This window comes from Grus americana, chromosome 5 (assembly GCF_028858705.1).
Source record: "Grus americana isolate bGruAme1 chromosome 5, bGruAme1.mat, whole genome shotgun sequence".
Lineage (NCBI taxonomy): Eukaryota > Metazoa > Chordata > Aves > Gruiformes > Gruidae > Grus > Grus americana.
The window spans coordinates 6,494,206-6,507,995 of record NC_072856.1 but is presented as its reverse complement, the minus strand read 5'-3'; the positions used below and the strand labels follow the sequence as shown (position 1 = coordinate 6,507,995).

At 36.3% G+C, this 13,790-nt stretch overlaps 1 protein-coding gene across 5 annotated transcripts in view; it reads right to left on the bottom strand.

The window, feature by feature from the left end:
- Window positions 1-13,790, bottom strand: part of ANO3 (anoctamin 3) — a 204,519-nt gene that overhangs the window by 79,096 nt on the left and 111,633 nt on the right. For all 5 annotated transcript variants that reach the window (XR_008577413.1, XM_054827922.1, XM_054827920.1 and 2 more), the window contains exons 2-3: window positions 10,636-10,848; window positions 9,601-9,672 (exon numbers count right to left, since the gene is read on the bottom strand). Coding sequence is in view for 4 of the 5 variants with exons in the window: in XM_054827922.1 (XP_054683897.1) it covers window positions 9,601-9,672; window positions 10,636-10,848 (285 nt within the window). In the remaining variant the exon portion in view is untranslated. The remainder of the gene's footprint in view (window positions 1-9,600; window positions 9,673-10,635; window positions 10,849-13,790) is intronic.

Genomic DNA, 13,790 nt, shown 5'->3' with positions numbered 1-13,790 from the left:
TGTTACGAAAACAGTCAGTGCTATTAGTGGCATTCTTCTATGACCAAGTGCTGTTTCTGTAATAAGGTATCCACCACTTTTATTAAGAGAGAAAGTCTCTCCTGTAATTTTTCCACCCACCAAGCCAAAATTACATTCTCCTACTAATAAACTTATGCAACCTAAATTAACTTGAGCTTGATTGCTCCTAGTGTCACCAATGCGTACTATGACACAATACACACAGTTACTTAACTCCTTAAGCCTTTCTTCAATAATGGGAGTTTTTAAACTTCCATGACATTTTTATATAACGTTTGTCAACAGAGTAACACTACTTTCTGCCATCCTGCCCTATTGTTTGGGTTTACATTTTAACTGCCATTTGGGATTGCCGCAAGCCAAACCAAGATAGCATCCCTGAACGTTGTGGCTGGAGTTGTACCGCCTAAAGATGTTTTTAATGTAACGTACCCCAAAAGCAGTGACACGGACTAACAGCCTTTCTATTTGACTTGCATTATAAGCATCCATCTTTAAATTCAAACACGGAGCCTTTATTTGGCTGCAGCTCCACAAAATGTCACGAGAAAAGCTTGGCTCCCTCAAGCTCTTTTCCTCTGCACTGTGGGAAAGCTACTGTTTACTTCACTTTTTATTTCCCATCATGCCTTCCCTGGCCTACAACAACGCATTTGGTGGTTGTTGTCATCAAGAACAACTATCAGCTCTCCCTGCTCTTGTAGTTCTCGGATGGGCTCTAATGCCAACCACCACAAGTACCCTGCTTGACTTTGGGACGGGGAGGGTGTAGGCAAGAAGCCACAGGAGATTAAAAAAAAAAAACCAACCCCAAACAACCCCAAACCCACAAATCCAATTCATATTGCTCTAGAAGTTCAGGCTTTTACACCAATTAACAGAAAGATAGCTCCTTAACAGACCTCAGACCACGCTGCCTGCCTCCCCAGGCGTTATGTTCTGTTCTCCACTGCTAATAAATGCTGTCCCACCTGTGCTTTGCTGGGCATGTCTGAAAGACATCAGCCAGGAGCATCCCATCCATGTATGTCACTGGAATTCCAAGTGTTCGCAATTTTTTTTATGAAATGTTTCTAGGATTTTGTTGGGGGTTTTTTGTTTTGTTTTTTTTTGCGGGGGGGGGGGTATTTTATTTGTCCTCTTTTCAGAGCTAAAAAAAAAAGTTGATCAGATTCTCAGCTCACTAAAATACTGTTCTACAATGGCCGATGATCAATGTTTTTATGTTGAAATACATCAGTTGAGCAGATATAGTGTATTTAGCTTTCAGTTAATCTATGCTGCAGGTATTAATTCAGTAAGGTACTAGAGCGAACAGTAATTTCCAGAAATGACTAAATAATCTTTAGTTAATGTAAAAATATGTAAAGTTGGCAAAGAGTGTAATAATTGTTTATGAAACGTTTTTCCATTTCTTCTTTACTGCAGGATCAAATAAATAAAAAACCAACCCAAAACATAAAAGAATTTCTGTCCTGTTGGGGAGCTCACTTACATTAACGTTAAAATAAATGGCAGATCTAGAGTTATCTGAAAAACCCTGAAACTCTGCAAAACTTTAAGAGATGTAAAGAAAAGAGAAAAAAAATAGGCAAAAAAAAGCACAATTGGTGTAAAAAAGAAAAATATCTCCTCAGTGGGAGGACTGCAAATGGGTGGATGGTACTGGGGTATGCTCAGTCATGTCCATGTCCTCAAAGTGACAAGGCCATCTAAAGGACATCTGCCTTCATACTTAACCCCCTCTTTGTTTCTGAGCTCCTGGTAGGATTAATTTTTTTTCCAGGAATGTTCAGGTAAAATATTATTGCTAATGCAAACAGAACATGCATGACCCTTTACATGACCTCTTTATTTGAGTTTTCAGAGTACCTACTAAAGGAGGAGAAAGGTTTAAATATTTATCCTACAAAATCTTTTATTTAAAAGACTACGTGCTTGCAGAACAGAGTCAACAATTACATAAAGTAATTATAATGCATTTTTAAGCAATTAGTATAGCCAATATCTTCCTGACGTGTTTCACTTATTCAATTACGTTAATTAAAAGTTGTGTGGCAGTTGAGAGCTTTTTGAACTGTTGTCACATAAAAAGTCTTATTTTAAAAAAAGTCATTAAAGTTAAACATACAATTTGCAAGCCCCAAGTGATCTGTTACAGAAAAAAAAAAAAAATTCTATGCTATTATGACTTCAAGTCAGGAAAATGAAGGTTTCTGTATTAAACTGCTTTGCTTTCCCTAACTCTGAAGATTTAAAAAAAAAACCAGCTGAATTTTAAATAAAGATGAGGATATTAAATCAGAGAAAAGGGTGAAAGCTTGTAATTCTAGAGGCAGAGACCAGATCATATTTCAATGAAGTCAATGGGAATTTCCCTATTCAATTCAATAAGTCAAGGGCTTCTCTTTAATTAGGTACATACTTAAGTTTAATTAGGTATATACTTATAACTGTTAGCATACCTGAACATACAACTAAGTCATGTGTATTGTCAGCTTGGATCCACACTCAAGTATAAAGTGATTTTAAAAAGATTCAAGCATTGGAACCAGATGATCTTTAAGGTCCCTTCCAACCCAAACCGTTCTAGGATTCATCAAGCGGATAACAGATTTCTTCATCTAGCAGTTGCTGTGTTTTGCTATCTTGTAATACAGAGCCATGATGAATAACTTCAATCTTCATACATCACAAAACCCTATCTATAATTCCTGACATATAGATTTGCTATGCTCGATGCGTGACAGTAAGATTGGCCCTAAGGGCACTTATAGGATAAAATGTTGGAGAGACTTTCATTTCTGGGACTCTTTCACCTAACAATGCAGAAATATTTAGTTTAGAAATTGATTACTAGGACCTCACTTTGCATCTTCATTTTCGGGCCTTTTAACTGCTTGGCTACCTTTCTTTCTATCATACTTTCCTAAAGGGCCAAGAGTGCATTTTAATTTTATGACAGTTAGAGGATAAAAAGCACTTGTCTCGATTTCTCGGTAACATGCAATCCACTAATATATTTAGATAACTGTAGTGTAGGACAGCAAATGTTTCTCAATTCAAATGCGGCATAGTTATGGAAAGGAAAATTACTATGAAAATGACTCCTAAATAGTTTCTGTTTCACAAAATTTGATAGGATGACTCGATTCAATCTTTTGAGCCTTTACACATTTAGGATAGGCCTAGTAAAGCTTTAGTAAAATGAGATTATTGGGCAAGAAATTAATCCCCTTTTGTCCTAATTTTAGTCCTAGAAACAACAAATAACCTGGAGAAGGATATCACTAGACACCTGAATAAGTGGCATTGTGATGGATTTAGGTCTTATTCTGCTGTGTACCTGTATTGTAAACTATATTGTATAAATAATGTAGAAGGTTTTTCAGCTACCTGTGGATGTGTATTTATATATCAAAATCTACCATAACAGGGAAGTGCAGGCTTTTTTTAATGTCCAATGCTCACGAGCTTTCAGACAGTGGTAACCATTACAGAGAATAAATCTCGTTTTTAAAAAGGGAGTCAGGCAGGTATTACTACTTTTTGGAGGAGTTAAGATGGTGTACAGAATTGGTGGAGGCAGATCAAATGCCTAAAGCACTTTGATATTTTGAACCTCAATATTAGGCTTTCCGAAGACTAACCCTTATTACGTTTCAGCGAGCACTATGCTCACAACGGATCACACAGCTTCTTCATCCATGCTGCCAGCTCTCCAGGCATGAATCAGCTCTAGTATGGGAGCTGGACAATTCCCTCACACACCAGGTATAGGAAAAACTGTCCTAATGCGGCTTTTCGGCCATCTCTCAACACAGAATAGATGTGACGGCCCTTACCTATGCAGGCATTCCCTAAGGATCACAAGCTTCTGAAAAAATTATTCTGAAAAGTCACAATGGAAACATCACATTTCTATTGAAGCAGAAGCTGAAACCAGTTTTCTTGAGTCATATCCTCTGTGATCTTTCAATCCCTTCTTTCATGTTAACACTGTATTGCACAGGTTATTCTGTTCATTTTGGTTTATCATAACATCGCTTAATCAAAACTCACTTACAAGCACTTCTGTAATCAAGTACTGAAAAATGTTTTTATCATGCAGTTATTACAATAGTCTTTTGGATTGTTAATTTTGATTCAGGTCTTCATTTCTCAGTTCACTACAACACAGCACGCATGTAAATAAAGGAGTTTCTTATATATAAGCTTTGTAGTAATTAGATTCAGGATACATTCAGAACACAAGGTAACCATTATAGCAAAATTATGAACTACATCATTCATGATCAAGTTCCTATCTAGGAAGGATTTCAAGTCATGGTAAGGAAGATTACTTACTATGCATAAATCCCTCATAACTAACCCAACTCAGAAAAAAAAAAAAACAGAATTGAAAAAAGAATAAATGCATTAGTGTTGGTTTATTTGCTAATGAGCATTGGTTTTATTTGCCAAATAACTTAAAATTAGATACTCATTATATCTAAATCCTGAATTTCTATTGATTATACTAGCCATTACTCATTTTTTACATCTTATTTGAAATGAAATATTTCAGCCCAACAGTGGAGGACAGATCCTCTGATGATCCTCTACAATTTCTGATGTTAGGATCTGCAGAAAGCTACCTACAGGCTTATTTGTGCTAGAATGAGCAAATTGGATTTTTAAGTTAACAAGCAGACTATCAGATTCACAAGTTTTCCTCCCAGTCTAATTGGATTTCCAATATGGCCCAACTCCTGAAAATCTTGACGCCATGCATGCGATAAACTGGATTTTTAAAGGCATTAATCTGTAGCTCTTTCTTTCACAGTTCTTTTTCATCTGTACCATGCATTAGAAGAGAGTGTTTATCTCAGCTGCGTCAAGAAAAAAATGATTCTACTTAGAAAAAGGGAGTTATTACTGAAATAAAGTAAAACAAATTATCCTGCAAATCATGTTAATTCCCTTCAGCTTAACTCAAGAGTACTTTTCAGTTCAACAATAAATAACTGCTAACTTCTCTTAAACTCAGTCAATTGATTTCTAAAGCACACTCAAAACTTCGAAGAAGTATGGAGTAACAATCTCCTACAACTTTAACAGAGATTACTGAAGATGATTTTTCAACTGTTCATGGAGATAAAGTTCTAGTATAAGTAACCTTTATCAAAATTGTCTACAGTCAGATTTCCTTTGGAAAAGATGGCCAGCCAAATTTGTGATCGTTCAAAGATAAGGCTCATTCCCTTTACGCATATGATGGCCTTTAAGGAAAAAGAAAAGTGTTATTTTAAAAATTTACCAGTTGCTGTTTCTTTGTACATGCATGTGCACACAGACGTACCCCCACATCAGTGGAGCAACTTCAGGATTAACTAACTCGTTAGTTAACCTTAATGTGGCTGCAATTCTGTTATGTTTCTAGACCTTGAAAAAAAAAAAAAGTTCTAGAGGAAAACAAGCTTTTATTAATATGGCTCTCTGTATGTAGTTACTAGGTAGCTACTAGGAACTAACTATTCCCCATTTATTTTTTTCCAGCTCCAACTAAAGCCACAAGCTATTATTGGTAGCTGCAGTAAAGCCAGAAATTCAGTAATTGGAGTTAAAGCTATGTCATTTAAATCCAGCTGGCACAATTAAAGTAATTACTGAGCATGTCCTTCAGAAGAAAAACAAAGCACAGTGAAAACAGAATGGAATATAAATATACACTACATTTTTAACCAAATATCCACAGACAGAAGACTTTGAAAAAAAGTATAAGGTTGAACTCCCTTTGAGAGAATGAACATCAAATGTCTGAGTATCACTGGTGCGACTTTGAAATGTATTAAAAAATGGATGACACTGAAATTATATTGTTACAGCAATGAGTTCAGCCTTTAACATCCAGGTTCTTGCGTAACACAAACTTACATGTATCTACAAATATAACACATGTATTTTCATTTTTTCTTGTATTTACCTCTTATAAGATCCTGACCCTCAATTCCAAAAAATTAGAAAAATATTTTTCCTGTTCTGCTAAGTCTATGCCTTTTAGGTATTTGTGACTATTGCATCACCATGAAAGAGTGGTCCAGGTAAGTCCTGCATCACAGGTATACTATTCTTGTTACCTAAAATACTACACTGAGACTTAGCCTGACTCTCTCTCTCATCTCACGCAAGCATTTTTTCTGTGCCTGGCATGAAAGATTATATAGCTAGGCAGCAAACACTTCTGCTGTCTCTGTAAAAGTTACTCTGAATTCTTCCCATTTCATACTAGAACAAAAGCCTTAGGCGTATTTCAGGAAAAATTTCAATTATTACCTCAAGACAGTCTGTAACTTACTGTTACAAAGTTGGTCTTTCCTGTACAATTCAGAACCTGAAACCTCGGTCTTCCACTTCCCTGACCCACAGCTTCCACAGCAGGGTACTGGTTACTCCGCAGTGGTCTCCTCCACGGCGAGAAATCCTACCCTCTTCTAACCTTACAGAAACATCTCTGAAGAAGTCTTGACAAATTGGAATGTTCTCATCAAAAAACTTATTCAGAAAATTCCCCCATGTGTGTGGTTGTAGGATTTGACTAGCTACCTGCAGCTAAATGAGTTGACAAAAATAAATGCGTCTTGTTGTCGAGAATAAATTCACTGTAATTAGTTTTCCCACTAACTATAATATATTGGTTAGCAGGCATATTGGTCTCTTGGAGAAGTTCTAAGGTAAAAAGGCATTTTCTGAACAGTCAAAAAGCAGGAATCTTTCACTCATTTGATAAGTAAAAATATTAAAAGAAGCTGCAGTGGAGCTGGAGGAATTAATGTCCTATGGTGAACTGGGAACTTTGATCTTAGTTTTTTGTTTTGTGAACTCAAGTCACAACAAGTGACAAAGGTCACTTAAACCAGAACTTTATACTCTTCTATAATGCAAACATACAGGAAAAGAAAATGCTTTCTCAAGGAAGTAGAAGAAATAACGTGATTTTGCTCTGAACGCCAAATCCTACAACCACCCTTTGAGAAATGCGAGGCATAACATTTTATTTAGTGTCCAGACGGAAGCAATAGGTGCTTTCCACCTAGGTAAGATCCGAAAGCCCTGATCATAACCTTCGCTACGTGGGAATTTTCACGAAGCTTTGACTGAGCATTCCAGCGCATCTGAAACCTCATAGTTCATGTTATGTGTTACAGAAGCTCAATGCTCATTACTTTGCTTGAGTTCACTGATTCCTCAAACTAAAAACACTAGTTACTACCTAAAATAGACAGAGGAAAACGAACATAAATCCATAATGTCCTTGATCCCGTTCGTCTGTGTTAGCAGTGACAAAGGTGTAATACGTTATCTGCTTGCTTTATAAATCCATCGACATCACTAACTAAATGAGTCCAGCAGATTTATGGCCTCATCTATAGTAAACTGAAATACAAGACTTCAGTGGAAAAGTTCTCTTTTATCTGATGCCAGTTAATCCCTTTCTCACAAGAAGATAGTTTGTCTATGGACACAATTCTGGAAGAGGAGAAAGCTATTTGACCTATTTTGTGTATACTTCCATGAGGCTGCCTAATTAAAAATTCACCACGTTCACTTAATTCAGCATTCTTTCATGTTCTCAGGAGAGCAGTTGAGAAAGGTTCACTAAGAAGATGATACCCATTAATCAGCCTATTTTGCAAACTCCATCAAAGTGCAAGAGTACTGACCAAGGCACGTAGCAGTGCTGCATCATTCTCACTTGTTTAGTAATCAAAGTTCAAGCAGCAATATTCCTTTCTTTTCTTTTCTTTTTTTTTTTTAAACCCCTGGATTCAGAATAAAAAGGAAACTTTTAGTTTTGGAGACAAATTCTTACCCACATAAATAGGATCCTCAAGCATAAACAAACTGTATTTCGAAGCTTTACAGAAAAGCCATTTTTTTTTTTAAAATGCACCTTTAACTGTTCCTGATTTCTCTTAGTGAACTTAACTGATAATGCTGACTTTTATCTAAGGCAATTCTTACTACTGACTTCTGAGACGTATTTATAAATACTGTTTCCTTTCTTGCTTGCAGCTGAACATCCTAACCAATTACGCTTCTGTAAATACAGAATAACTTCACTGATTTCAATGACCTAATTTGGGAGTGACTCAATTAACACAGGCGAATTAATGAATCAAGTTAGCAAAGGGCTACCATTCAATTATTTTTTCTGTCTCCTTTGAAGAGCATAGCTGTAGTCAGAAGAGGAGAAACAGCCACACCAAAGTTTAATACAATTTGGAGCTGATGCTATCTTGTCCTCTATCGCTGAGCCCTCCATGTTTCTTTTCAGGTTAAAACTAGGTGATGTGAATGGAAAAAAAGCACATCATTTGCTATGAGAAAGAATTACTGCTGCCATACATAAATATGCAATAATATCAGCACGTGTATGTGTAAGCAATTAGAAAAAAATAGAACAGGATACAAAAAAAAATTGAAGCATATTATAACAGTGAAATCTTCCCGTAACTGTGCTTGCCTACCCAATGAAACGAATTACACGAAGAGAGTGCAGTAACTTCAACTGGAAATTTCCTGAGACAAGTGATTGTCTTATACAATCTTCACGCCAAATTTTTGCTCTGTGTCATGATTCTGGAACATTTTGATTTTTTTTGGAGGAAGTATTTACTAGTAGCTACCTCTTTAGGAGACCTTGAAGAGCCTCTTATCTATGATATATTTTGGGCATCAAGAAAAAAAAAAAAATCAATGCTAAAACATGTGAGAGGTGAGCAGAAACAGCTTTCTGAAAGCAGAACTTTTTCCTCCAGAACGAAGATAGCATTCCTAGTTTAATGCTACACTGACTGTGAGCAAAAAGAACTTTCACAGTAGTTGTGAAGGTGCAGCAAAATCTGTGTGTACTTCAGATGAGTAATGCATGCCCATGGAATTTAAAAATTAAATAATTTTGGAACTTGTAAATTACGATTCGTGTGTATTACACAGATTCATTTTGCAGTTGCAAGGATGGGATTTTTCTAAGAATAACTCCTTTCCTACTTACTTTGACTTAATTAAAGTATCAAAATGACATTAATGCAGGTACAGATATGCCCCAATTATAGCTATTATTCTGTGTTACTTTTTTTCGCCCAGATTGGAACACATTTTATATGTGAATATCTAAAGCAAATATATATGAATATATAAAGCAAAACCAACAACATAACTGCAGCTGTAACAATTCTGAATAACATGACTATACAGGAATAATAATAATAACTGAATAATAATATCAAGTATTTCAAAGGAATTTCATATCCATGCTTCCAAGTGATTGTATAATGAAGGATTGTTATGGGAAAAGGTTACACTGAAGGTATGGAAAAAAATACTTCTCTGTCTTTAGTCCCTATTTACTGGTAGTCTAAAAGGTGAGAAAGTATCAGGAAATTCATGACAGCACACATTTCCTTAGTCACATTTCATCTCCTCTTTCAAAAAACCTGACAGTTCAGGGTAAGTATGGCCTTTCCACACTTAAATACTGCAAGTGTAATCATCAAGAATCATTAATTTATTATTTCAGTTCAGACACAAACTTACCTAAAAATGCATCACTGTATTCTGTACTAGATAGCTTAAGCAAGTTGTTTTCCAAAGTCTCCATCACTTTAGCTGGAATAAATGCAATATTCATATCAGCATTAACATGTATTTTGTAAATAAAAGATACACTTTTTAAAGCTGCCAGGAAGTCAAATGAAAAACTTTAGGCTGAAATTTTCCATTGGTGGAAAAAACAGCAAGACCACTTTAATGAAGACTTTCACTCTCTTCCTAAAAGAAATTTAACTTGGTGAAATAACTTACTAGAGTAAGTTAGTGCCTATCAACATTAAGGAAGGACTTATCAAAGCAGCAGAAACCAGTCGATTTCATCTGTTCTATAAAGTTTCACACACAGTTGGCAATAGCGTATGGCAACAGTTGGCAACAGGTGACACACACAGTGACTGGGATCTCCAACAAGACCAGTCTCTCTATTAAGGTGTATTTATCTGTTAAAATAGAAATCCTAAAATAAGAGTAGCCCCTTTTTCCAAGACAAGTTAAAATTCATAGGGATTTTCTCGCTTTTCACTCTATACCACTCTTCCCTGATTCCGCTATTCATGAACGAACGCATCTGTTCCTACACGTTCATACTTAAAGACATTTCTTCCCAAAGTCTAATATTTTTTTTCTCTCTCTCCTAGGACAGACTACAGAAAACTTCGTGCTCTTTCCCAGCATACAGGAGCACTTTCTTGTCCTGTTTTCAGTGAGAAGGAAATAATCTTGTAATTCAGAAAAATAAAAGAAAAATTAGTTTAAGCCTCACTTCAAACATTATAGAGATTCACTCATGAATTCGGTACCGTGGTGGTTCTAGCTGTTTTGTGCAAAAACATCTCTCCAACAAACCGTAGGTAGCTAAACAAATCAAAGCTTAACAGATGCCCCTGTAATTTAATGAAAGATGCTAAAAAATTATATCTAAGACATCTCTGAGACACCACAGGACTTCAAATGATGTTCCCATAGATCCCTCCCATTCCCAATGCTGGAACAAGCTCCTGAAAGAGAAAAACTTCCTACCTCGTTCTGACACTACATCCACAGTAGCTGTAGATGTCCCTGCACTTAGAGGCTGAGGCCGGGGCTGTGGCTGCACACGATTTGGCTGCAGAAACGAAGAATGCTTGCTCAGACTCTGAGGATGTGTTTGGCTCTGGGCTAGGCATGGCATAGATCTTCTAGAGGGTTTTAACGGATGCTCTTTCACTGTCTCACTCTTGCTTGTATTCATACCTGAAAAAGCCAAAAGAAAAAGAACATAAGCTCTGCCATATTAGGCATTGACAAAGACAGACAGCTAATTATGAAAACTCCAGGTGATCCATCCACTTAATAAGCAACTGCCCAACTAAACAAAATGTTTGAAATATTTAAAGTTCAAAGAAAATTACAGAGTTGGGAACAAAATCCAGGAATTCTTCACCTACCCTTCCATCAACAGCTCACAATTCAAATTCACAATATTCTAAATCTGCTGATTCTGTGGTACGTGTCGCACGGTCATTCGGAAGCAAACGACAGCACCTAGTGTCATCTACATTATGATTGCTAAACGAAATTTTAATTCAGTGGTAGAAATTAAACATGGAAACAAACCAAAAATTGAATACAAGCAAAAGACGTTCACAAGCTTCCTGAAGGACTCATGAACACCCTCTCCTTTGAAATGCAGCTGTTTGCAAGTTCTCATGAATATATTAGCTGTTTCTAGATTTTCTTCTGGGGCCCATGCACAGTCTTGGGTTTTCATATATGTTGCCTGGCTTTGGGTTCATTTTGGGTGCCCTCATACAGACAGATGCACCAGTCAACTGTGTGATATCAGGAAGAACAGTTGAAAAATACGATTGTTAGTTTAAACGAAAAATGTGATTTGGGGATCATTGTTATCAGTACATCCTTTAAAAAAAAAGTCACAAAACTCATTTCTTGTTCCGAGTTTGTCCCGCCTTAACATTACAACTCCACATCTCCCAAACGTATCCCAAAGAACCAATTTTCTGCTTCTTTTACTTGAAAGGCTCTTTGACAGGATGCCCAGAGTTCACTCCTGCCCAGTCTGCAGTGTGCAGTTCCCAGCGCTGGTCCCAGTACAGAATTGTTCGTCAATGCACACCAAAAAATGCATTATCATCAACTTTGTTGCCATTATTACGTTTATCACTTAGGATTTAGAAAGTGCAATGATGTGCCATGAGAACATTATTCTTTCCTTTTTACCCCCAGCACTATCAAAGTCTTCTCATTAATATTACTTTAATTACACTAATCAACAAAAATGCAGACCTGAAACAATTTAATGGCACTCTCTGAATACCAGGTATGTCATAAAAGAACAGGAGTATAAAATGAGACCCCCATATAAACCTGCAGAAAGAATCATTAATAGTGAAAACGTTATTGTGAAAGGAACAAATGATTAAACCACCAGATTTTGTTTTGTTACCATTCTACTACTCATCACTCCTGGATACATCAATACCTGAAGAGTATTCACAGCCTTTCAAAGGATAATGAGAGGTAGTCTAATATTCATTTTTTCCCTACATGAATCAAGTTTCGTCCTTGGAAAACACCATATTCATCCCTTTGCATATAAAACCACAATTTTTTGAGTATTTCCACTGTTCTCGCATAGGCCTTCTAATGCAAAAACATAAGGCCATGAGCTACACAGGTCTTCAGTCCCCAGTTCCAATTAACAAATATTAATGCATCTAAACTTGACCATAAATAACTTCACATTTTCATAAGATTAAAATTAATATCAAAAGTCAGATTTTCCTAAGGGGGGGGGGGGGGGGAAAGATTATTTCATTCCTCTGTTTAGCTGTTGCTGACCTTCAGACTCTGTTAACTATTTCTTATTACTACACTAACACACAATATGACTTCTCTATTCATATATTGAATAGGAACCAAAAACCCGTAAACTTGCTATATGAAATTTTTCTTCACTGAAATTAAAAACTGTGACTGTGAAAAATGACTTAGTACTTATAGTACTGAATCTATTTTATGGCATTCTTGCTAAAATGTAGTATGAGATTTTAAACAATTAAATCAGCTGACATTGTACTACAGTAGTTAACAATAATTCAGTTTTCAAAGTAGTACGTACTATTTCAGTACATTTCGTTTGTATGACTGGCTGTCTGTTCTGAGTGTGATAATTATGTACAACCAAAAAATATTTAACTATCCTTTCAAGATGATAATTTTGGCAGTGTTCATTCCGTTTAACTCCCATTTTATATTTCTTCCCAAAAATCTCAGGAATTTGTCAGACAATTGAAATTTGAACCTGTCGATATTTGCAAAAATAGGGTCATATTCAGCTATCATTATCCATAAACGTGCTCATTACTCCACTTCAGTAATTACAATTACATATATTTCTAAATGTTCAGGTTTGACAGACAGTAAGTATTTAATAAAGATTAGAATGACAATACGAATTTACAACTGTGACCCTGGAGTAAGCATGCCTTGTATTGTATTCTGGTATTTGGCACAAAGGATGGCTTATAGGCACTATGCAAACTTTAAATCTGTTCCTGAAAGGCTCTTGTATACTATAAGGTGCGAATTGGGGGGGGGGGGGGGGAAAAAAAAAAAAAAGGAGCTAAAATGCAGATATTCAGGGCATTCCATTCTGCAAAATATTTACACTTTCCTTTCAAAGCTACAAAATTAATTTCCCCTTCACCATTATTGAATTATATTAATGCTCTTAATCATTTTACCTATTGGGTAAGCTTTGTTACATGGTGGCAACTCCCTCCTATTTCAAAGTCAGTTAGGACAAAACAATTGAGACAATGATATGGAAAAAACCCAACTCTTACAGCAGTTTCTGAGATACAGGGATATTAAGTAGCTTTCCTAAGTTTATATGGAAAAGGAACTCATTATGATACACCTTCTGACTCAGTCTAGGGCCCTGATACACCATCATTGTAAGACTAGAAGAATTGAACACCGAGCAAAATGCAAGTCCATTACAGAGCTGACCTAATGTATTCAGCTCCATGACGGACAGGGTTTGTCTCTCCTGTACCCCAGGAACAGGCAGGTCAGGCAGAACATGCTGGAGCACGGGGCCATTCCAGGAGCTAAAGCTTCCTGCCTGTACAGGACCAGCAGATCTTCTGTGATTGCTGTACACAGTGTCA